The 24,707-nt window shown below is 47.0% G+C and overlaps 2 protein-coding genes across 2 annotated transcripts in view; both read right to left on the bottom strand.

Moving 5' to 3' along the window:
• RPS19 (ribosomal protein S19) overlaps window positions 1-24,707 on the bottom strand; it is a 224,150-nt gene that overhangs the window by 29,706 nt on the left and 169,737 nt on the right. The gene's annotated exons all lie outside the window — the stretch shown is intronic.
• On the bottom strand, window positions 4,424-14,800 carry LOC105867981 (cell adhesion molecule CEACAM21). Its single transcript, XM_075993444.1, is given in 5 exon segments — window positions 4,424-4,858; window positions 12,764-12,927; window positions 12,929-13,006; window positions 14,006-14,176; window positions 14,724-14,800. Coding segments are annotated over 5 exon segments (561 nt in total). The 3' UTR covers window positions 4,424-4,787.

The raw sequence follows: 24,707 nt of genomic DNA, 5'->3' as shown, positions 1-24,707 counted from the left end.
ATTTTGGCTGTATTTCAAAGTTCAAATTTGTATGAATCTGGGCCTTCTATTTTTTCCATTGATGAAATTAGCTACTCTTGTGCCAATATTACACAGTCTTAATTTTTATATTTTTAAAAAAATATTTTATTCTTTATTTTTATATTTATTTTTTATTACCATATATAATTTTTATATCTTAAAATAAATCTTATTTCTATAAGACAAACCACCCTTGTCATTTGTTTTTCATCATGAAGAGAATCTTGGCTATTCTTGGACTTTTGCACATCCATATGCATTTAGGAGCAGCTTAGCAAGTTCCATAAAAACCTTGTTGGTATTTTTTATTGGAATTTTATTGAAGAATAGATGCTATGGGGAGAGAGTTTATATATTTACGAAATTGAGCCTTTCTGTCCATGAACATGTGCTGTCTCTCCATTTATTTAGCCTCTTTTTAAATATTTTTCAATAATATATTGAAAATATATTATTCAAATATATTATTCAAAATATTATTCAAAATAATATTTTTCAAGTTTTTTTATTTTCTGCATTAGGATCTTGCACATCTTTTGTTATATTTATTTCAAAATAATCTATAGTATTTAAGTATTTATTATAAATGGTGTCTTTTTAAAATTATATTTTCTATTTGTTTCTAATTTATAGACATGCAATTGATTTTTGTATAGTATATTGATCTTAAAGCCAGACATTTTTCTGGAATATTTTATTATTTCTAATAATTTGTTTATAGGCTTTTTGGGCTTTTCTGGGTAGATAATAATAATTTGTTAGTTATGAGAGCTGATATTGCTGACTGGCACATCTTAGTACAATATTGACAGTGGAGGGCACCTTTGGATTGTTTTTGTTTTTTTAGAGATAGGGTCTTGCTTTGTTACCTAGTCTGTAGCTCACTACAGACTTGAACTCCTGGGGTCAAGTGACCCTCCTACCTAAGCCTCCCTAGTAGCTAGGACCACAGATGTGCATACCATGCTCAGCTAATTAAAATTTTTTTGTAAAAATGGGGTCTTGCTATGTTGCCTAGGCTGGTCTTGAACTTCTAGCATCAAGTAATCCTCTTGTCTCAGCCTCCTAAAGTGCTGGGATTACAGGCATGAGCCACTATGCCTGGCTCGGTTGATCTTGATTTTAAATGGAATGCTGCCATTTTTCTATTAAGGATGATGTTTATTGTTCTTATTGTTTTTGTTGTTGTTGTTTTTCTTCTTTCTGGGGAGGGTAGATATACTTTAGCAGAGTAAGTTCCTTTCTATTCCTAGTGTAATATTTAAACAAAAATGGGTGGCAAGTGTTATTATGTGATTTTTCTGCATCGATTGAGATAATCATGAGTTTTTCCTTTATTCTGTTAATGTGGCAAGTCATGTATACTTTAACAAACTTTAAAAATTGATATATTACATATAGAACAGTGCGTAAATCATAAATGTATCACTTGATGAATTTTCAAAAATTGAACACACTCATGTAACTGTAAGTTACTCATGTAACTTTCCTGTAGATCAGGAAAGAAAATATTGCTGGCACCCTAGAAGCTCCCTCATGTTCCTTCCACTTGTAGATTTCTAATGTTAAAACACCTTTGCTTTCCTGGAACAAACAAAACTTAGTCATGGTGCATCATCTTTTTTTTGTACTACTTATTTGATTTGCTAATATCTTGTTTAGGATTTTTTGCATCTCTGTTCATGAGTGTGATTGGCCTGATATTGTCCCCTTTTGTAGCTCTTTTTCTGTTCTGGTTTCTTTTTTTTTTTTTTTTGAGACAGAGTCTCACTCTATTGCCCAGGCTAAAGTGCCGTGGCGTCAGCCTAGCTCGCAGCAACCTCAAACCCTGGGTTCAAGTGATGCTACTGCCTCAGCCTCCTGAGTAGCTGGGACTGCAGGCATGCACCACCATGCCTGGCTCATTTTTCCTGTATATTTTTAGTTGTCCAATTAATTTCTTTCTATTTTTAGTATAGACGGGGTCTTGTTCTTGCTTAGGCTCGTCTCAAACTCTTACTCTCAAACGATCCACCTGCCTCGTCCTCCCAGAGTGCTAGGATTATAGGCATGAGCCACCATGTCTGGCCCCTTTTGTGGTATTTTATTTAGGGACTTGCCCTCTCTCTGTTCATGAGAAGGGCCTGCAATTTGTCATCCTTATTCTTTCCTGGTCTGCTTTTGCTGTGAAGGTTATACTGCCACATAAACTGAGCTAATGTGTATTCTTTATTTTTCCTATTCTCTGCAAGAGTTGCATAAGATTGGAGTGAGCCGGTGTGTTGATTGTTTTGTGGATATTGTTTTTTTATTTAACCTGAAGAGATTTCACACTCCGTTTTGTGAAGTAAAATGAATAGCAGTAATTCCTGCATCTGTGTGTGCCCATGAAACCACTGCCCAGATCAAGATAGAGAACGTTGCCTGCACCAAGGACACTGCCATCCCCCTCCCAGTCACTGTAAGCTCGATGTACCTCCACTCCAATCTCCAGCACCAGAGATTGTTTTTGCCTCTTTGGGACCTGTGTATAAGTAGGATCATTCATTGTTTTCCTCTCTGCACTGGCTCCTCTCTTTCCACTCTGTCCATGTGAGGTTACCCCTGTTGTGTATGGTAGCAATCCGTTCCTGTCCCATGTTGTGGAATGTCCCTTAGTGACAATATACTCCAGGATCCAACCAGTGTCCCATTGGACATTTGGATTGTTACACTTTTTGGCTTTTCTGAATAACACTGATGTGGACATTCTGATACCTGTACTTTGGTGGGCCTAACCCATTTCCTTGGGTGTAAATATCATTGTATATGCTGGAACATCTAAGATATCTACACATTTTAGATTCTCCTGCCCAATAGTTGAACAAGCCTCTATTCCCACCAGCAATGTCTCTATGATCAGTTGTTCCAATTTGTTATTTTCAGTCCATTTATCTTAGCCTTTCTCACATGGTTGGGATATTGGATGTTAAGATTTTAGATGCCCACTTTTTGGTTGAGACTCTGGGAGGAGGAGGAGGTCAGCTAAGAGAAAGGACCCACATTCATTTCTGGACAGCAGGAACCTCGCTGTGCATCAGAGAACAAAGGGCCCCATGGTCCTGTGTGCCAAAGGACTGGCAGGTGCTGCCCTTACCCCAGGCAGAGCCCCAAGCATCGTCTGCAGGAACAGAGGATTCTCAGTTCCTTAGAGCCCAATGGGCCCACCACTCTCCTTGACAGGGGAGGGCAGCCTCTTGACCTCCCCGCCACCCCTGCCCTCGCTCCTGTGCACTCTCAGGCCCAGGGCCTGCCCTGTCCCCAGGCTTCTTTCCCGCCCCTTACACCCAGCACATTCCGAGGGCCCACCTCCCAGCACTACAACCACCTGGCCTTCCGTGGCCTTCCCAGAGCCCACCTCAGAGATGTGGGCAGATGTGTGGGTCCCCTTTGGGGAAGCCTGTGGGAGACAGTGAGAGCTCAGCCCCATGGAGGCCCTGGGTGCTTACTCACCAGTCACCTGCTTAGTGGCAGTGTGAGAGGCTCCTTTCCTGGGTTACCCAGTCCTATCCCTTCTCTGGATGAGCCCCCATAGGCTGGTTCTATGGGGTATGATCCTTACCTGCATGATTAGGGCAGGGACACTGAGGGCTCCCTGGGGACAGTTATGGAGCAGGGGTGGAGCTCACTGGGATGGCTGAGTGGTCAGAGGAACCATGGTCTGTGCATTAGAGAGAGGGGCAGCACAACCAGCCAGGACCACAGGGGGACAGCCCTGTAAGCACTGGGTGTTGTACTCTAGGGACGGCGTCCTCTGGAGTTGTGCATCTTGGTACTTACTGTGCATAGCTGCCCCCCACGGGGTCAGGGAGAGCAGAAGGGCAGCTCAGGGGTGCATAGTTTTCAGAGCCTGTGGAGAGAGGGAATTGCCAGAATGAGAGCCCCTGAGGCTTGGGGAACTTGAGGGGAGGACCAAGGCCAGGCCCCACATAGACACCCTGTGGATTTTCTCTGCAGGACATTAGTTTTTCCAAGAATCTTCTGTGGCTTTTGTGGTGCAGGCTACTCCCTTTAGCCTTGAAACTGAGGGTGCAGGTTGAGGAGAATGAGTGCTGCAGGGCTGTTGCAGACATGCAAGGTGGAGGTGTCCAGGCTTTTGGGGTTCACCCCTAGCGTGGCTCAGCCTGGGCTTGTGTCTGCTGTGAGCAGGGGTGCCTGGGAACATCTTTCCTGAGTGATGATGAAACCCTATGGGGGACAGATCACATCCTTGACAGTGTCTGTCTTTTGTTGGGTCTCGGCCCAGGGCATCCCTTTCCCTACAGAACACGGTGTCACCCTCACTGTGGAGATGGCACACTGAGATGGACAAGTGGTGGGATCTGGTGTTGAATGGGACCTTAAGCCAACAGTAATGACAGTGTCAGTTCATGGTTTTGAGCATTTATTGACTGAATGCAAATCTTCTAAGGACTTTCCACCTTCATCCATTGATTATTCACCGCAGCGATAAAAGTAAGTGCATCACAAGGATCGCTTTATAGGAAAAAAGTCAACTTAAGAGTTTACTAACTGATAGGAGGAGACTCAGATGACTCACAATTCATAGTCAGCCTGAGGGGGTCACTTTTGCTAGAACCGACCGAGGTGGAGACTTCACACCGACACTCTCTGGCATCCTCCCTCCTGTCAGGGTCTATGCTGAGCATACTGTGGTCTCAGGACAGCTCCATCTCCTCCGTGGCCCACAAGACTGTGCTTATTGAAGGTCCATGAGTTGGAGGTTTCAGTGTCATCTATGAGACAGGTCAGTACCAGGGGCCCCTCTCTTCTGTGACTGTGGTGCTGCTGGCTGAGATGGAGGGCTGAGCTGCTGGCCCTGCAGACAGAGGAGGTGACTGACTGAGCATGGCCTGGGGCCTGGGGACACACTCTTCCTCAGAGACCTTAGGTTAGCTTTGCCCAGTGAGCTGGGCACCCAGTGAGTGACCACCCAGGGGATGGTCCTGACCCTCTGCAGAAAGTTGGTGACAATCTGTAAGGAGAGGGCAGTACCTCCCCTCTGACCCTCAGACCCCAGATCACCCCATGCTGACCCCTGATTGCTCCCCAGGACATCACCATTGTATCTGCAGGAAGAGCCTCTTCTCGTCCTGTGTGTCCAGTGTCCTCACCACAAGATGGAATGTTTCTCCTATTGACTTATGGGTGACCCTTTCCTGTCACTTCCTCTGACTACATAAAGATCAAACTCACACCTCCTACGAACTTCTGGATATGCTAGGGAAGGTATTCTTGCCAGCTGTTTTCCTAGTTTCTCAGGACAGATTTACATGAAATAAGGAGGTCATTTCCTTTTGTGGGATATTTTATTATGGAACAAGGACACCCAACTCAGTCTTTAAGATCTTAGGACCTACCTGGAGAGGTTCTAATCTAAAGGATTTTTCAATCTAAGAGAATTTTTATTTCCTGGTCTGCATATTGAATATCACAGTGAAGGAAATCTTGAGACAGGAGTGTTCACAGTTTTGAAAAAAGACTGGCACTCCCAGGAACAGAAGAAATGTGCCTCAACACAGTAAAGGCCACACATGAAAATTCTACAGTTAACATCCGACTCAGGGAGAAACATGAAAACTCTTCCTCTAAAGTCAGGAACAAGACAAGGATGGTGTTGTTTTGTTTTGGTTTGTTTTGTTTTTAAGGCTAGTCCAGTCTGGCAGTGAACTGGAAAAGGAACAAAGAAATCTGTAACTGGTTGTGATCAATTAGTTGTAAATACTATTGCACTTGGGCCAGCCAGGTATGTTGCTTTTATCACTTCAATTCAGCATAGTACTTGAAGTCCTGCCTGGAACAAATAGGCCAGAAAAAGAAATAAAGGCATCCAAATTTCTAAGGAAGAAGAAAAATTGTCTGTGCAGATGACATGATCTTACATGTGGTAAACATAAGATTTCACACACACACAAGACAATTGTTAGAACTAATAAAGTTTACAAAGTTGCAAGATATAAAATTAACAGGCAAAAAGCAGTTGTGTTTTATACACTAACTGTGAACAATGAGAAAAGGAAATTAATAAAACAATTCATTTACAATAGCATCAGTCAGAAAAAAGCACAGGCATAAAATTAATCAAGGAGATGAAAGACTTGTACTGAAAAATATAAAATGATGCAGAAACAAATTAAAGAGGAAAAAGATAAATATGAAGACACCCTGTGTTCATGAATTGGAAGAGTTAATATTTTTAAAATGCCAAAACCTTCCCACAGCTATATACAGATTCAATAAAATTCCTATAAATGTCTCAATGACAGGTTTGGCAGAAATAGAAAATCCATCTTAAAATTTGTATGGAAATCCAAGCTACTCAGAATAGCCAAAAAACATTCTGAAAAAGAACAAAATTGAAGGTCTCACACTTCCAGATTTGAAAACTACTACAGAGCTACAGTAATCAAAATAGTGTGCTCCTGGCATATAGACCAAGGGAATAGAACAGAGATTGTGGAGATAAACGCTCACATATATGGTGAAAGAATTCTTGACAACGGTGCCAAGACCATTCAGTGGAGAAAGGACGGTCTTTTCAATAAGCTGGGAAATCTGGACATCCACATGTTTAAAAAACTGAAATTAGTCCCTTGCCTTACACCCAAGTCAAGTACTAACTCAGAAAGGATCAAAGACCTCAACATTATACCTAAAATCAGAAAACTGTGAGGAAAAAAATGCGTGAGGAGAGCTCCAAGACCTTGGGTGTGGCAATGATTTCTGGATATGACACCAAAAACATAGGTAACAAAAGTAAACACAGATGAAATGGAGTATCTCCAAGTTAAAAACTTCTATTTAGCAAAGGAGACAATCAACAAAGTGAAAAGGCAACTTACAGAATGGGAAAAATGTCCACAAATCATACATCTCATAAGGGGTTAATAACCAGAATGTGTATAAAGTACTTGTACAATTCAACAACAAGAAACAAAATGAATTGATTGAAAAATGGGTCAAAGACTTGAATAGACCTCTCTCCAAAGAAGATCTACAAATGGAAAATAACCACATGAAAGATGTGAATGTCACTAATCATTGGGGAATTGCAAATCAAAACCATAATGAGATACCCTCTCATACCCGTTATGATGGCTCCTAAAAAAATCCTAGAAGGTAACAAGTGTTGGTGAGGATGTGGAGAAGTTGGAACCCTTCTCCATTGTTGATGGGAATACAAAATGCTTCATGATCTGTGAAAATGGGATTGTGATTCCCTGCAAAATTTAACATAGAAGTACCACATGATCCAGCTACACACTGTGGGTATACATCCAAAAGAAATGAAAGCAGGGTCTTGAAGAGATAGTTGCACATCCTTGTGGATAGCAGTGTCTTTCACAGGCGCCGAAATGTGGAAACAACTTACGTGCCCGTAGACAGATGAGTGGATAAACACCAGGTGGTATGTGCTATGATGGAATAGGGTTCAGTCTTTCAGAGAAAGGAAACTCTGACACATGCTACAATATGGATGAAACTAGAAAACGTTATGCTAAATGATGGGAAATAATCCCGTCACAAAAGGAAACACACCGTGTGATTCCACTTGTATGAGGTACCTGAAGTAATCAAGTCATACAGAAAGTAGAATGAGGGCTGCCAGGGGCTAGGGGATGGGAAATGAGGAATTAGTGTTTAATGGGCACAGAGTGTCAGTTTGGGAAGATGAAAAGAAGTCTGTGGGTGGACAGGGGTGATGTAGCAAAACAATGTGGTTGTGCTTAATGCCACTGGACCATCCACCAAAAATGTTTAAGATGGTAAATTTTATGTTATGTGTATTTTGCCACAACTAAAGTAAAAGGCTGATGCTCATGCCCTCTCTGTCAACACACATTTTTGGCATTTCACCTTCACCCCCCTTGCAGAGACTCCATGCGTGGATCTCCCTGTTTCTCCAAGGGACCATCACTTGCTGTTCTCTATGGTGTGTCACAGGTGCTGTGTCCACAGCTTTATGTAGTTGGTGACTTCAGAGTCAGACACAGGTCAGGAGTCTACCTCCAGACTCTCTCTCTTCCCATTTCCCTGCAGCTTCACCAGGGAAAGGCTCTGACAGCACAATGTAGCCAAACAATTTTCTATGGTCTCAGACCTCACAACGGTTAGTAAAGTTAAGGTGCCGGACAGAGCTCAAAAGCCAAGGCTGAGACAGGCAACATAAAACAATGCAGCCATTGGTAGTGCTTCTTGGTCTCAATCCCAGGCAGCAGCTCCTTCCTGGCCCCCATGGTTATGCCTGTTTTAGGTCGCCCCCCTCCATGGGGAGTCTTACCCAGCATTGACTACCAACCATCAATCGGGGGCCAGTTCTTAGGAGAGTTCTTTTTGTTCTTGTTCCCATGGCCTCTAGACGTTCACCACGGGGGCCCTCTGGGTGGGAGTTGGGAGCATTTGCTTATGTGCAACAACTCAGGCCTCTTATCAAGTCACAAGGCAGTAACTGTGTCTGAAGAAAATGCTGACTACCGCTGCGTCAGGCAGCACACGTACAATACAGACTATAGTGAATGATTAGTATAAGGTATAACACCAGAATCAACTCCCAACAGTAGCCAGATTCAGGCCAGGCCATCCTTCTCCATATGGCCCGTCCCAGCCCAGATGGAGTCAGAGCAGAGCCCCATCACCAGGCGAGCAGGGAGCAGAGCTCTCAGATGCTCATCCCTCCTCCAAGGGGGTTTCTTCCTCTCATTTGGGGAAGAAATAATGTGAGCCTATTTCGAAACCTCCTATGTTCCTTGTAGCTCATGGAGTAGGTAAAAGAAAACAAAGAGGTGACAGAGAGGGACGTTCTGGTGATAGAGAGAAGCCACTTGACCTTGAGGACCCTTCTTCTCCCTGCTCTGTGAAGCCCCTCCCACTGGATGGGGCTGTCTGGGGCTGAGGGAATCCCCTCCCCACATTCCAGGCTGGACCCAAGGTCAGGTGTGCAAAATCAGAGAAGCCAGGGAGGTGACAGTCTGCAGACACAGAGTGGGAGGGCTGGGGCAGGGGGTGGGGCAAGCTGAGACTTGTTTGTGCCCAGAACACAGGCTGGGAAATCATTTCTTCCTGGCTCTTCTCTGAAAAGGAACAGACTCCAACCCAGAGTTTGGGGCCAATGCTCCAGGGATCCGTTTATTAGAGACAGAATCTTGCTCTGTCACCCAGGCTGCAGTGCCTTGGTACAATCACAGCTTACTGTAACCTTGAGTTCCTGGGCTCAAGTGATCCTCCTGTTTCACCACAGACAAGTGCACATCACCACACCAACAAATTTTTAAATTTTTTTTGTAGAGACAGGCTCTCACTATGTTGCTCAGGCTGTTTTTTAACTCCTGGCCTCTAGTGATCATCCCTCCTCTGCCCCCCAAAACACTGGAATTATAGGTGTGAGCTCAGAGACTGTGATAATCTTGCCTGTGGTCCTATAGAAGCCAGTGGCAGAATTGTGGGCATGGGAGGCATAGGGCCTTCATCCCCAGTGACGTTGGGGATGAAGAGCTCTTGTGTGGGTTGCTGGAGATGCCCATTGATAAGCCAGGAATACTGTGCAGGCGGGTTAGAGGCCACGTGGCAGGAGAGATTAGGGTTTGCCCCTGGATGGTAATAGGAGTCTGGGGGTACAGATGGTAGGGCCGTCGGGGCCATCTGGACAAAGAGAATAAAGCCACATGTGATGTCGTCAGAGGGAAGGGGAAGCTCCTGGTAGAAGCACTACAATGTTCCTCTGAGCTGTGTCCCAGTCTTGTATTAAAATATTCCAAGCAAGCTGGGCATGGTGGCCAGAGACTGAGGCAAGAGAATCACATGAGGCCAGTAGTTAAATCAGCCTGGGTAACATAGTGAGACACCATCTCTTAAATAGAAAGGTCACAGCAATAACCCTATATTCACTGAGTGTGAGCCTGAGACATTAAACTGTTTCTCCCATCACAGGTTGTTGGTCCTAAGCTTCTCAGGACAGGAGCAGTCCCTCTCTCCTATTCTTGGTCAAGGTTGGGCCTGCCTGGGTTTGCCTGGGACAGGAAGTCTTGGCCAGGGTGTCCACGGGTGAGGGTCTGTGCACTTGGACCCAAGAGGGACTGAGTGGCCTGGGTCTGTCCGTGCGGATTTGGGTTGGCAGCACCTACCACAGTGACACAGAGGAGCACAATCAGGTGACTGGGTCACTGTGGCTGGCAGTGAGTTCTATGTTTCACACACAAAGGGTCCTGGGTCATCCCTTGTGACACTGAGTAAAGTGGGAGCCCTGTTGTTCTTGGACAGCTCCATCCTGAGATCGACCAGTGGTTTTTGACTGTTTATCTGCTACAGGTATTTTGTGTCCTGAGTGTCTGGTTTGTAGGTTGAGCCTACAGAGTATTCATCCTCCCCGTGCTTGGATTTGTTGCTTGTGCCGGAGGGTTTGGGTTACTTTGCTATGCAGATAACAGACGATTGCCCTGTGGGGTACCTTTGATTCCTCCAAAGGCATCTTTCAATCAGATTTAGAGTCTCTCACCTCTCAGCCAACCTTAGTCCTTAAAGACTAAGGGAGGTGCGCATGTCACGAGACAGATTCTTGATGATCTCAGGGCTCAGAGAAGGTGAGGCCGCCTGCTCTGGGAGATTCACAGCCTTTCTCAAGTGTGAATTAAGCAGAAGCTTTATTGGGTTGTGGACAGACACAGGACCGGGAGTCAGAGATTCCCTAGCGCCTTTCCTGGTCCTCCCCTGACCTGCTGACTGCCTGAGTGGCCTCAGGACATGTGGGTGCTGAGTCCCTTCCAGCTTTGCAGTTCCACATTGCCCAGCCGAGGTCTGTTTTCTCTGAGGCCTCACTTCTCAAGGATGCCCTAGAGATGGGTGATGGCGGGGCCTGGGTGCTGGAGTGGAAATAACACAGGAATATCAGAAACAAATCTAGGAGTCAGTTGAGTACTCAGACTGCAGGGCCAGGAGGTGGGGCAGTTCTGACCAGGTGACAGTGACTGACTTGACCAGTGAGCCAATAAGTGGTAGAGGAGATTCCAGGAATTATCTAGAAAGAGTAAGGGCTCAGGCAGGAGCAGGTCACTTTGGAGCAGAGCCATGTTCCCTGTCTTAGGTCTTTAATGTCCCTTTTCCCCCTTCAGGGACAGGTGAGGACCATGTGAATCTTTCCAGAAACACACATGGACATTTGAAAATGCAGAACAGACTTGTGGAAAGAGGAGAGCATGAACGTGCTGGAAACCTGGCCCTCATGGACCATGTGTGTTGGTCAGATGGGATAGAATTTGAGCAGCAGCCAAACTTCTTCCCTATGTGAAAATTATCATTAGTACACAAGGGTATGATACTCATTGCTGGAGGGAATGTTACTCTAGAAAAGAGTAAAGGTCTGTGGCAAGGTCTCAGCCCTGAGGGGCTGGGAACAGACATGGTCAGAACCTCCTAGGATTCTGCATCCAGGATCCAGTCTCTGAAGAGGTTGTGGATCATTCATTCATTCATTCCCTCTTTCATCAGAGAACTACTGAGAGTGTTGCATGTTGGGCCCTGTGATGGTGAGGGTGTGAATAGGGAGAGAGAAAGCCACATCCTTTCCTGTACCCTCCGTGGCAGTAACATGGACACACCAGGAAACACCTAGTTTAGAGTCCAATAGGCAGGGGATGTGAGGGGGAGGCCTGGGCATTCTCTGCCCTGACTCTGATTGTTGGTTTAGTTCTAGAGTAAAACGGATTCTCATTTGCTCCTCACTCCTCTAAGGATAGCTAAGAAGAAAGGATTTGAACTAATGGATGACCTTGGCATCCATGGAACCTAAGAATCCCCTTCTGGAGGGGGAGCGGATGTGGCTGTGGCTACAGACAGACCTCGTGTGACTCTGAGCTGCCACTCCTGTTCATGTGACTCTGGTTCAGTGACTGCATCACCCCATGCCTTAGTTCCCCCACAATAGAATAAGATACATAATATTAGGCTGCCAGGCTGTCTATGAATTAACCTTAAAATAGTCATGGACCTGACCTAAAGCTTGGCACAGAGGAGCTGCCCAAGCACACGGCATCAGTTATTACTGCCTCCGTGAGAGAGCAGCCCTGGACCTGATCCCTGGTGGACTAGAAGCTGCCAGAAATATTTTGTCTCCTCAGTTATAACCCCTGGGGACACTGACATCCCTAGGGCATCTCTTAATTTCCCCATCCTTGGGCTGATGGCCTGGGGAGCTGGTCCTTTTGTCCTCTCCAAAGCAAGTCTCAGGTGAAGGACTTGGCTCTGCCCTTGCCCAGAGGAGGCTCTGGGGTCAGGCCCTGGCTGATGACCGAGCTGCTCTCAGACAGCTGGTAAATCGATGCCCCCAGTCATCCCTGCCCAGGGGACCAAAACCCAGCCCTGGCACAGGCTCCCCAGGGTCACCTGGACTCAGGAGCCCTGGGCCTGAGCTTCTCTGTGATGATCCCAAGGGGGCCTTCAGGCCAGGCCCTGACCAGTTCCTACAGCGTCCTTCTCAGGACCTCCCCAATGTCCATGGGAAGGGCACAAGGTGCTGAACAAAGACTAATCCCCTGCTGAGTTACCTGTCACACTGGTCCTTCCTTCTGCAGGGAATGTCTGCAGGGTTTGGACACAGGAAAGGATTCTCCCCTGTGTGTGTCCTGCACTAAGTGCCCAAACCCCACCATGGGACATGATGCAGAGGGGGAGGCAGGCACAGTCCATTCCATCTACTCCTACAACACCCAGAGGTCACAAAGGGATCACTCACGGTATACGTGGAACTGTCCAGTCACTTGGTCATTCTTGAGACTTCTACGTACGATTAGTAGAGTGTAGTATCCTGCTTCCGTCAGGGTGACGTTTTGGAACAGCATGGTTGCATTGGGGAATATGTTCTCACGCCCACTGTACACAGGCCCCAGCCTCTTATCTTACAAACATTCCAAGAAGATTGTCCGTCAAAGTTGTTGTCCCTCTGTACCATCCATAGCCATAGACATCCAATGGCAAACTGTAGACGAGTAGAAAAACATTCGTCCCCTCTGAGGCATTGAATGGATGGGAACGAACAATAGCTTTGCCAGTGGTGGGTGGGTTCCAGAAGGTTAAAAGTGAGACTAGGAAGGAGAAGAATCAATCCATACTGGGACCTATGAATTGGGATGGAAAGATGGGCCCTGGGACCTGAGCAGGTCTCTTCACCCTCAATCTTGGGGTGTTAAGGTGTGTGTGTGTTTGTGTGTGAGAGTGTGTGTGCGTGTGTGCTCTGGGTCAAGGTCAGCAGTGTGACCACCATCACTCCAGCGCCTCTGGACTGGCCATGCCCCTGCTTGGAGTCCTCTTCCTAGGTGTCTGCACGGCTCACCCCCTACTGCCCTCAGATCTCTGCTCACACTCAGGGGTGTCCTTGGGCGGGACCTTCCCTGGACACGCCCTCTAACGACCCTGGGTTTTCCCTTCCTGACCTTTCCCTGCCTGTTCCCTTTGTGGCTCTTGTCCACAGCTCAAATGTGACCTCCACATTCGAGATCTCTCTGCTTGTCTGTCTTCCTCCCACTAGGACATCAGCTCCGTAAGGGCAGGGACGTGTCTGACCTTTGATGTGCCCCAGAGCCTGGGACAGGCTGCGGACTCCTGTGGGTGAGTGGATGAGCGTTTCCAGGGCCTGCCATGTCCTGGTGTTTATTTTACAATTTCTGAGATTGGTGGCTCAGGACAATGGTTGATACCCTGTTAATATTTTTATGTCAAGTGTCACTCAGATATAGTTATTATGATTTTTCACAGTGTAGTAGCCAGTGATGATTCACCAGGAACACAGAACACCTGAGATTTTCTTGCCCCTTAGCAATTCTAGTTCACTGAGAACTTTTGTTGTTGAACATTCCCCTCCACCTTCTTCAGGCTCCAACAGAAGCCCTCTGTCCCTCTCAGAGTCCCGTCTTCCTCAGAAGACCACAGCCAGTGTTTGTGCTCCCTCTTCCCACCCACTCCCCATGAATCTTCTCACCTGTGAGCAGGAGCCCCTGCCATAGGACGAGCCCTCTGCGGGGAGGGGCTGAGGGGGGCTCCATGGTCCCTGCTGCCTGCTCTGTCCTCTATGCAGAAGAGCTTCAGCTCCAGGAACACTCCCAAGCACAGCTGCTCTGCTGTCCTTCCTCCCTCTGTGCTGAATCTCCTCCTTGGGCTCAGAGCTGGCTGGTCACATGTGCTGGGGACAGAATCTGCCCGGGATACTTCCCTGTTCCCTCCCCTCTAGTCCTGCTTACTTTGTCCCTCCTTCCCCTTTCCCTCTGTCTACATGTCAGTTCCTAAACCACACTTTGAGAAGCAGAGTTGATGGGGTCTCCTGTGCCCGGAGAGAATGACCTGACACTCCAGCACTGACCCTGACACTGACAGATGCTCAATAAACCCTCGTTAAACGGATGGGGACCACACAGCAGCAGCACTCACCTCTGTGGAACACTTGCTGGTCAGAGCATGTCCCAGGTGGACACAGGGCACTGGTTGAGCCCAGGAAGAGGTCAGAGAGTGCCAGCGCTATCCCAGGGACAGCCTTTACCCTCGGAGCTTCAGGAGGGCACACAGTGGCCCTCCTAACAGTGAGGATCCAGGACACACTCATTCCCAGAACACTGATACCCCCTCTCTACCTTTAACTTCTGGGTGACATTCCATCTCCCAAGAGGTCCTGGGCTGGCAGCCTGTGTCCTTCCTCTTCTCACAAAGACACCAGACCTGCCACAAACTCGGGATCCTCCATACCACAGGGAGTGGCCACGAGGGGAGGACTGATGCCCATCCAACCACAGGAAGTCAGGACGGGACTCCCCAGCCCTGAGGATCCCTGGTGTGTGGGGACATGTGGCTATGGTCCCCTGCAGACATGTCCCCAGCCCAAGGAGTCCTGGGGAACTAGGGGAACATCCTGTGCAGGGTGGGACAGGAGAGTCCAGGATCTGCCTTTGCTCCATCTCAGAGGGGCTGAGGGTGTGAGGGGCCTCCCTTCCCTAACAGAGGAGCCCAGGGCTCTCTTGGCCGAGTGTCCAGGTGGAGCTGCCACAGTTCCTGGGCCCTGTTGGGGATCCTAGAGCAGACGACAGACAGGGACACAAGTAACATTGAGACAGCACCCCCAGTTCTGGGATGGGTCACAGGTGGAGGCTTAGGTCCGTTAATATAAAACACCTAGTAGGCCGGGCATGGTGGCTCACACCTGTAATCCTAGCACTCTGGGAGGCCGAGGCGGGAGGATTGCTAGAGGTCAGGAGTTCAAAACCAGCCTGAGTAAGAGTGAGACCCCGTCTCTACTATAAATAGAAAGAAATCAATTGGCCAAATAATATATATACAAAAAATTAGCTGGACATGGTGGCGCATGCCTGTAGTCCCAGCTACTTGGGAGGCTGAGGCAGAAGGATCACTTGAGCCCAGGAGTTTGAGGTTGCTGTGAGCTAGGCTGATGCCATGGCACTCACTCTAGCCTGGGCAACAAAGCGAAACTCTGTCTCAAAAAAAAAAACAAAAACAAAAACAAAAAAACACCTAGTAGACTAATGGACTTTTCTCTTATTAATATTGCCAACTTCTTATGACTCATCTCAAGAACACGCTTTATCTCTCTGAGGTGCGAAGCGTTCCCCCAGGCAGGGGATGAGGGGAAGGTAGGGAGAAAACACCATTCTCCTTGGGTATTTGGTTTCCCCATTCTCCAGTGGGGTAGACTTGGAAATATTTGTTGATTGACTCCATGGCTCATGTTGCTCTAGTAGTAGTCGTTTATTCACACACACATTCAGTGAACATTTCAGTGCCTGGTGTGTGCCTGGTATTTGCTCAATGGTGGACACTGAAGAATGAGGAGTGGTTCTGTCTCGGGGGAGCCCTCACTGTACACACAGACCTTTGGTGACCTGATCCACTTACCCTGTTTTACAGACGTGACAATCAAAGTGGAGGGAAGTTATAGGATTAATTCAGCATCATATAGTCAGCCAGCCTGGAAGTCACAGGGGTAAGACAAGTTTCCTGACTTGCTAGATTTTCTGTTCGTGTGCAGCTACTGGCTGCTGCACGTGCAGGTGTGGTAAGCTCCGACAGAAGAGAGAACACTCAGAATGAAGCAGGAGCCCCAAACACCCTGGATTAGCCAGAAGGAAACCCCTGGTCCAACTGTGACTGCTAGGGACAGTTGCATTCTCTTGTTTTCATTGTGAGGTTGAAATGAGGAAAATTGAGCCCAGAAAACCAAGTGGAAGATTTCCCCCAGGGCATTGGTGAGATGGGCAAAAGAAGCCTGTGTTTGTGGCTCTCGTGCTGTGTCTCACTGAGCGGTACTGGGCTGGCTGTGGGTGGGGGTCCCTCTGTGGCCTGGAGCTCTGTGAGGGCAGGGACCAGGTCTGATTCATCTCTGTCTCTCCAGCATACAGTACATAGCAGGCTCCGAGACACGTGTCTTAAAAAATAAAACTGAATTAAAAGTCTACACCTGTGCAGGTGTGGGATGGCCGAGCAGAAGCACAAGCAGGAAAAGTCAGTGTCCCCAGATCGGCTGGTGTGGGGTTTGGCTTTCTAAATGGGGCGTGGTGCCAAATGGGGGTTCGGGTCCTGTGGCTCTGCTGCTCTGGTGGGACACCCCTAAGAGTTCGGAGTGTCCCTGTGGTTGCTGCACTTCACTTGCCCATGGGAAAGTGACCGGAGCGTGTGGGGACTTCAGAGTCCTCCATGTGGGAGACACTGAGGCAAGATGGGGCTGGTGCACATGGTGGTCGTTTACCAAGGTTTGAAGGTCGGTTGTAGAAGGTATTAGACTCATTTTGGTGCCTACAGAGAGTAGGATGGGGATTGGTGAGCATGTATCGGGCACATTTTGGCTCAGAATGAAAAAGAATTGTCGCAGTAGAGTAAGTTTCCTGAGAAAATTACAAATTTACTAGCGGAGTTCAGGCGGGGGCTGGGTGTCTGAACATACCTGTCAGAGTGATTTCTAAGGTTGCAAGGGCAGAGCTTGGCTTGGAACCCAGGTTTCCCTCTGATACTACGTATTAGTTGTTAGAAAAGCTGTCTTTTGAAATGCGACATCGCTGCTTGGTGCAGGCTGAGCTCCCTCTGACAGTACTTCCAGTCGTTGTGGGCGGATGTGATTCTCTTGTCTAGTCGTTGACTTGGCCTTCACTCCAGCCCCTCCCAGCTCCTTCACCCCAGCCCCTCCCAGCTCCTTCACCCCAGCCCCTCCCAGCTCCTTCACCCCAGCCCCTCCCAGCTCCTTCACCCCAGCTCCTCCCAGCTCCTTCACTCCAGCCCCTCCCAGCTCCTTCACCCCAGCCCCTCCCAGCTCCTTCACTCCAGCCCCCCCAGCTCTTTCATCCCCGCCCCTCCCAGCTCCTTCACCCGAGAGACCCAGAGTTACGTGCACTTACTAATGATGGCCATACGGTGGCAGCACCACCCCACTGGTGTTCCCTAAAGCTCTACCCGGATGCGGGCAAGTCCGAGAGGGCCTGTTAGGGTTAGGAAAAGGCACAAAGGAGGTGAACAGGTAGACTTTTTAATTTTTCTTTCTCCTGTGAAGTGACAAAGTTGAGGTGAGTGTGAAATAAAAGAACTGGAAAACACTTTAGAGAAGCGCTTCGCAAACTCTAATGTGCTTATGCATCACCCAGAGCCTTTCCTTAAATACAGATTCTCATTGTTCCAACAGGGCCTGAGATTCCGCATTTCTGGTGGGTGTTTGGACAATGCCCTTGCTGCGGGCTGGGGACCACACTTTGAGTTGCAAGACTTTAGGGTCACTTAGTTTAATTCTCCCTGCTCCTGATTTGTGGCTGAAGAGAGACTGAAGCCCAGGGAGAGCATATAACTTGCCTAACAGAGCCAGGACCTTAGTTTGCATTTAAACCCAGGGCTATGGCCTCTTCGTCCAGTTCTCGCTCCACTGCGTCATGTGGCCTCCTTTGCTGTTGTGAGTGGCATCTCTTTAGCTTGGGAACCCAGGACCCTGTTTTCACCATCCCCCTTGTCTTGCTCAAGCTGTCACGTTGGTTACTCCTTTACTCAAAACCTTCAGTGGCTCTTCTGTAAACACAAGATCAAGTTCAAATGTCACTGTCTAGTGTTCATGGCTCGACAACATATGGCTCCCTTTGGCAAGCTTACCTAACTTCCCTATTTTTAATCGTCTTGTTCTGCCACAGCTCTCTCTCCCTGCTCCTTCGTGTCCCCTAAATATGCTGCATTCAGTTCTCTCTTGGGGGTGGTGGTGCTGGGATGGGCTCTGGAGCTCGACAGTCCCAGTTTCTCATCCCAGACCCACCACCAGCCTTTCTGAGTATCAGCTTCCTCCTCTGAAATAATCCTGTGTATCGGTTGGCAGGAATGAATAAAATAACACGGAAACCCACTCTCCTTCCTGAGGGCCTCTTCAAAACTAGCATCTATGGTGGTGCCTGACACCTGGCTCCCTGGGCTCATATTTCTCCTTGTCTCTGCTTTCCTGAGGCTTAAACAATGAGGGCCTGACTGGAATCCTGCCTCTTTCATGGAAACTCTCCCAGCCATTCCAGACCCAGTTGATCCCACCCTTCTATAAATCATCTCACCCGTGTGTTAGCATTTAGTTGTGTGCCAGCCCTCTCAGTGAGACCCCAGAGGGCAGCTTGAGGGAAATTGGCTTTGTGATAACTGAGGGGTAATTGAGTTAATTCTTCTGTTAGTGCTTCCTGAGTATTGAAATTACCTTCTCTTTTTCTCAGCTGTTGCCTAGTAACAGTTCCTCCTGCACCAGCTGCCCAGACCCTGGTGGTCTTGTGAGCACCTTAGGGATTGCTGTTGTCAGAGTCCTTCCTGCCTCTGGATTTTGGTTAAATTGTTGTTTGTTTTGTATGTTATCAGACAGCCCCTTTAAGGGAAGGATTGATGAAATTGCTTTATGAAAACCCAGGATGATGACTCTAAGGAAGTTGAGCACAGTGTCTTATTGCTTCAACAGCCTGGTAGCAGGAGATGTGTACACTTTCCTATTTCATGAAATTTATGCCAGGATCTTTAGTCTCTTACTTCAGAGGAGATTAAGGACAAAAGACCAAGTGGGGAGGACAAGGCTACTTAAGGGACGTCATGTAGCTCTGGCCTGGATTCTGTGAATTGTGCAACTTTGCATGTGTGGACATATGTTTATATTACATAGTTCATAATTCCCTCTCGGTCAGGGGCAATTATGAGCTCATGGCAGGCTGAAATTATTGTTCCAAAAGAAAACGTTTAAAAAAAGGAAAAGAAAACTTCCAGATATTTCTAGTGAGTTGCTAAAGTTGCAAAGCACTTCCTTAAGTTCTGTTGCTTAATACTGTGAGAGTGATCTTCTTGAAAATGCTTTTCTGTCATGTGTCTGACTTCTCAAAGCTTCCCAGTGACTTCTGTCATCTATAGGATAAAGTTCAAATTCCTTAGGCTGCCACTCAAAGCCCCCCATAGCACGGCCTAGATCTACTCCCTGATGTTCGCAGAAGGACCTGACCCACATTTCACTTTCTCAAGTCTCAACTTATTCTAAATCTTTTCTTTCTTCCAGTAATAATACCCTTACAATAATACCTTATCCAATAATACAACTCCTGAACTTCATCCTAAGGCCCATTGCAGATCCTGTCTCTTCATTGAAGGCTTGTATGGTTTTTTTTCTGTTAGAAGCAGAAATAGTTCCTTTCTTTGAATTCTGGTAGTTACAGTGGTGTGGAGTGAAACATGAGCTTTAGATTAAAACATATGTGGATCTGAATCCTGGTTCCATCTTTTACCAGTTCTGAGATAAGGGGCAAGTTAACTGATGTCTCGGAATAGAAGGACAGTTGTACCTACTTCAAAGGGTCACTGTGAACATCAGATGAGATGCAAACATAAAGGCCCCCAGAACATAGCAGTTTCCTTCCTCTTCATTTTTGTGGGTCAGTGGTCCCCGAAGGTATTGTGGGTGCAAAGGCTCTTATTTCCTGCAGAGTCTTTTAAAATATTTTTGCCTGACCCATTCTGCACTTCTCTAAAAAGAAAGAAAGAAGGACAAAAAAGAAAGAAAGAAAGAAAGAAAGAAAGAAAGAAAGAAAGAAAGAAAGAAAGAAAGAAAGAAAGAAAGAAAGAAAGAAAGAAAGAAAGAAAGAAATATTTGTGCCTGGTCATTATTAAGATGACAGGTACTTTTTCTTTTCTTTTCTTTTCTTTTTTTATTTGTTTGAGACAGAGTCTTACTCTGTTGCCCGGGCTAGAGTGCCATGGCATCATCCTAGCTCACAGCAACCTCAAACTCATGGGCTCAAGCAATTCTTCTCCCTTAGCCTCCCAAGTAGCTGGGACTACAGGCATGTGCCACCATGCCTGGCTAATTTTTTCTAATTTTCAGTTGTCTAATTAATTTCTTTCTATTTTTAGTAGAGATGGGGTCTCGCTCTTGCTCAGGCTGGTTTCAAACTCCTGGCCTTGAGTGATCCTCTGCCACGGCCTCTCAGAGTCCTAGGATTACAGGTGTGAGCCACCACGCCCGGCCCCTTTTTCTTTCTTTCTTTTTTTTTTTTTGAGACAGGGTCTCACCCTGTCACCTGGGCTGGAGTGCAGTGGCATGATCATAGCTCACTGCAGCCTAAACTCCTGGGCTTGTGTTACTTCTGCTCCAGCCTCCCAAGTAGCTGGGACTACAGGCATGTGCTACCATGCTCAGATAATTTTTTAAAATCTTTTTGTAGAGATAGGATCTTGCTGTGTTGCTCAGGCTGGTCTTGAACTCCTGGTCTCAAGGAATCCTCCTGCCTTGGCCTCCTGAAGTGCTGGGATTACAGGTGGGAGCCACCACACCCAGCCTGACTGATGCTCTTGAACTGAACTCAATGCTTGGGACTTTAAGGAACTCAACTGAGGTTTTGTTTCCTGGAATACAACTCAGTAAATAAGTGACCTGTGGACAGAGGAATGTAACCCAACAAAGGGAGGGGGGAGGGACAATGGGTTTCTAAATGGGAGAAAGCTGTGATGTCTTCCACACCCACGCTTTTGCTCTTAGTCAGGCAGCATCAAGGAAGTACAACTCCTTAGTACAAGTCCATAAGCTGTGGGTCCTGCATAACACTTCACTGATCCGTTCCCTGCCCAGGTGATGTGTACCTAGGTGAGCCAGGTCCTCTATCAATGGAACCCTTGTCTTCCTTTTCTGTCTCCTCCACCCCATATTAGGGCCACATTAGGTACATAACTTCTCTGCCTTGGTTTCTTTAATTTGTAAAAGTAGCTCAGTTCTGGGTGCTCTGGTCTGGCCCCAGCTCCCAGGCCTCTAGTGTTGCTCTGAGAAGGCAAGGACAGGAGAGGCAGGCTGAGAAGGAAGTCAAGTGCAAGCAGGCATGGAAAGAGGCAGGTGGGACTGTAGTTGTTCAAAGGCCAAAAATTCTGGGTGTGTTTTATGAGTTTTCTGGGTTTAGAATCTTCTCCCCTTTGTCATCATTCCAGGGACTTGCCCTCCTCCTACTTCCTTCTCGTTATACTTTCTTTCCCTGGTGCACCCTTTTAGGGCCATAGAATGACTGTGCAAATAGTTGACAATTCAATTAAAGTGACTTTTTATGAGACTCGGAAACTGGCAAACATTTATGGAGGGCTGTGCAGTTGTGAGTGTGGTGTTAGGAACAGGTGCACAGGTGAACAGTGAGACTGAAAACAAAATGCTGTTTGTCACATCCTGAACGTAGAGAGGGCAAAAATCATTCTGGAAGGTGGATGTCATTCAGGAGACCTCAGAAATCTTAGAGCATCCTCTGCTCAGATAGGGAAGAGGATGAGATTAAATTATGGACTTGGGCCACATTAGGTACATAACTTCTTTGCCTTGGTTTCTTTAATTTGTAAAAGTAGGGATTATTTTGCTCACAGGATTTTTGGTGAGGATTGTAACTACAAGAAAAGCCCATAGGGTCGTGCCTGGCACATAGTGAGTGCTGAGTCAGTGTGAGCTATCATAGTTATGGGAATGGGGACCACCCTGGTCATCTAGGGTGGGGGATGTTTTCCAGCCCCAGGCAGGACAGTGGGAGATGAAAATGGTTAAGGGGGAGGCTTAACTTCCAGGAGTGGAAGGATTAGGGAGTAGGAGCTCATGCACAACATTCTGGAAAATACCTTTACCTAACACCAGGAATATGTAGAGTGGGTGTGGCTTCTGTCACAGTTATTGTCTCCTGGGGGGGTCAAGGAATGTGTCCTTGAGTCAAATGGTTTTGCTGAATACCAAGCCTAGAAATAGGATTCAGAATTCCTTGCAAACAGCATTGGTCTTGCCCAAGAAAGCACTCATCTTGTTCAAGGAAAGCTTCCATCTTGCTGAAGGAATCCCCTCTTGTGGCCCAGGTCATAATTTTTGTCTCTGTACCCTTGTTATTTACAAGGTATAAAGAGAAAGACTGAAGAAGAATGAGATAAGGAAATACATGTCTAAAATAAGAGGGCAGGAGTGGCATTGCTATGTGTAAGTTAAAAGGACACATGTAAAAATTTTATGTGAACATAAAAAGGACTTCTTTTTTAAGCAGATATCTCCTTATAAACATAGTGGCTGCCTTGAGTCATTGATAGCAAATTCTGTCTTGAGAACATTCCAGCAGAATCATGAGAGAATGGGTAGGGTGGCTTCTTTACCAACTGGCAGATTAGACTGAGAAAGTTCCTGAGGAGAAGGAAGACAGAGGAGAGATGGCTGAGGTGAAAGGAAAGGACTGGGAGGGAAGTCTCCGAGGGCTCACAGCTTCCAGGCCCTGTATTCCAATTTCCTCTTCCATGAGCAGGTCCTGATGCAGTAGGCATCACCTTGTGCTGCAGGTGAGAAAAGGGGCTGAGGGAGGTGAAGTGTCTGGTCAGGGTCATCCAGCCCGTTCATGGCAGAGCTGGTGTGTTTCACCTCGAAGTGTGTGTTCTTGCTTGTTGTTCAGACAGGAAAATGAGGGATACAGAAGGAAGGCAAAGCCAATTTCTGTTGTGGGTGAAGTGTATAAAAGGCACTTGTGTTAAGCAGAATAATGGCCTCCCAGAATGTCCAAGCCCAGTCCCTGGAACCCTTCGATGTTACTTATTTGGTAAAAACAACTTTACAGATGTGATGAAGCTGAGGATCCTGAGATGGGGAGATGATTCTGGATTGTCTGGGGGCCCCATCGTAGTCAGAAGGGCCCTAGTAAGTGAAAGAGGGTGGCAGGAGAGCCAGGACCAGGATCATGTGGAGAGAGAAGGACTCCACTGGCCATCGCTGGCTTTGGAGGTGGCTGGGGCCATGATCCAAGGAATGCGGCGGCCTCTAGAAGCCGGATCAGGAAAAGAGGAGGATTTGCCCCTCAAAGCTCCAGAAGGAATCCCATCTTGCCAATGTCCTGATTTTCATCTGGAGAGAACCATTTTGGACTTCTGACCTCCAGAACTATAACAACTGGGGGAAAATGTGTGTAGTTTTTGTATTCCAGGAGTTTATAGTCCGCTACACTGAAAAAGAGACTGGAAGAAATATGCCAAAATGTTAAACCATGATTAAATCTAGAGTTTGGATGGAAAATGTAATATGAGCAACAGTTATTTTCTTTTTATACTTTATGTCTTAATTTCCAAAGATAAAAAAATTAAACATTATTACATGGTGATGTAATGATGGAGGTATGTTCAATGTTCCTGTGCGAGCCTTGTGAAGATCCCTGAGGGGTGTGACGTTTGAGTCTAAGGATGAACTTGCTAAGGCCAGGGATGGGAAAGAAAGGGTGTTACAGGTAGAGGAACAGCTTTTGCAAAAGCAGGAAGGGAGGACCTTGTCCTTCGTTGTAAATGGTCCCTCATTTCCATGGATCAAACTGGAAGGAAGGAATCTCTAGTCATTAAGGAACGTGGTCAGTGTGACCTCTTAGGGGATGAGCTGAGACATTCTGACAACGTGGAATCAGTATTAAGTGGCTTCGCACTTGGTGGCAGGGGAGAATGTGCTCATGAAATCTTCATTGCTTAAGGCTCAGCCTTTTTGCATTTTTTCCTCGCATTATTTCTTGCAGTACTGAGGTGGGGCAGGCCCCAGTCCTCAAACAGGCCCCCTGCACTTTGCTGGAGGGTTCATTTCCTTTGTCCAAGGGTGGGTATGCAGCTCTGAGTTTGTTTTGTGTTTTTCTTTATTAGCAATTAAGGAAATGGTAGAGTGGCTGCTTTCTCCCCTACTGGCCTCTTAATGGAGCCATCTGAATCCCTTTCAGATTCCGCTGCCCCCCAGGGAGCCACGCCTTTCCCAGCCCTCCAGACACGGGGAATCAGAAGGCCTGGTAGAGCTCCCTGTGCGCAAGCGAAACACAGCAAAACAAAACCCAGGGATGAGAACTCTCCTAATTGCCTCTATTTCCTTAAAGTATATGTTCCTTTCACCCTTCCCCCACCCCTCCATCTCCACCTTAATATTTTAGGGCCAAGTCCTCATCTCTGGGCACAAAGAAACTGGTTTGCTGGCTCCTGTTATGATTTGGTTCCACCCACCAAGACAATGGGCCTATTTTTTTCTGTCGTCAAAGGCCCTGTGTTTGGCCCCTGTAGTTCCACCCTGAACTGGTGCCAAAGCTCGTGGCTTCCTGTTCTGTTCCTTCCAGGTCACCCCAGAATCTGCAGGCTTTTGGGGAGGGGTAGGGGATCCTGAGTTGTGTTCATGGAAAGAGGAAGGTTGT

The sequence above is a fragment of the Microcebus murinus genome, chromosome 16 (genome assembly GCF_040939455.1).
Source record: "Microcebus murinus isolate Inina chromosome 16, M.murinus_Inina_mat1.0, whole genome shotgun sequence".
Classification (NCBI taxonomy): Eukaryota; Metazoa; Chordata; class Mammalia; order Primates; family Cheirogaleidae; genus Microcebus; species Microcebus murinus.
Note: the sequence above shows the minus strand (reverse complement) of the source record. Positions and strands in the feature narration are given on the sequence as shown.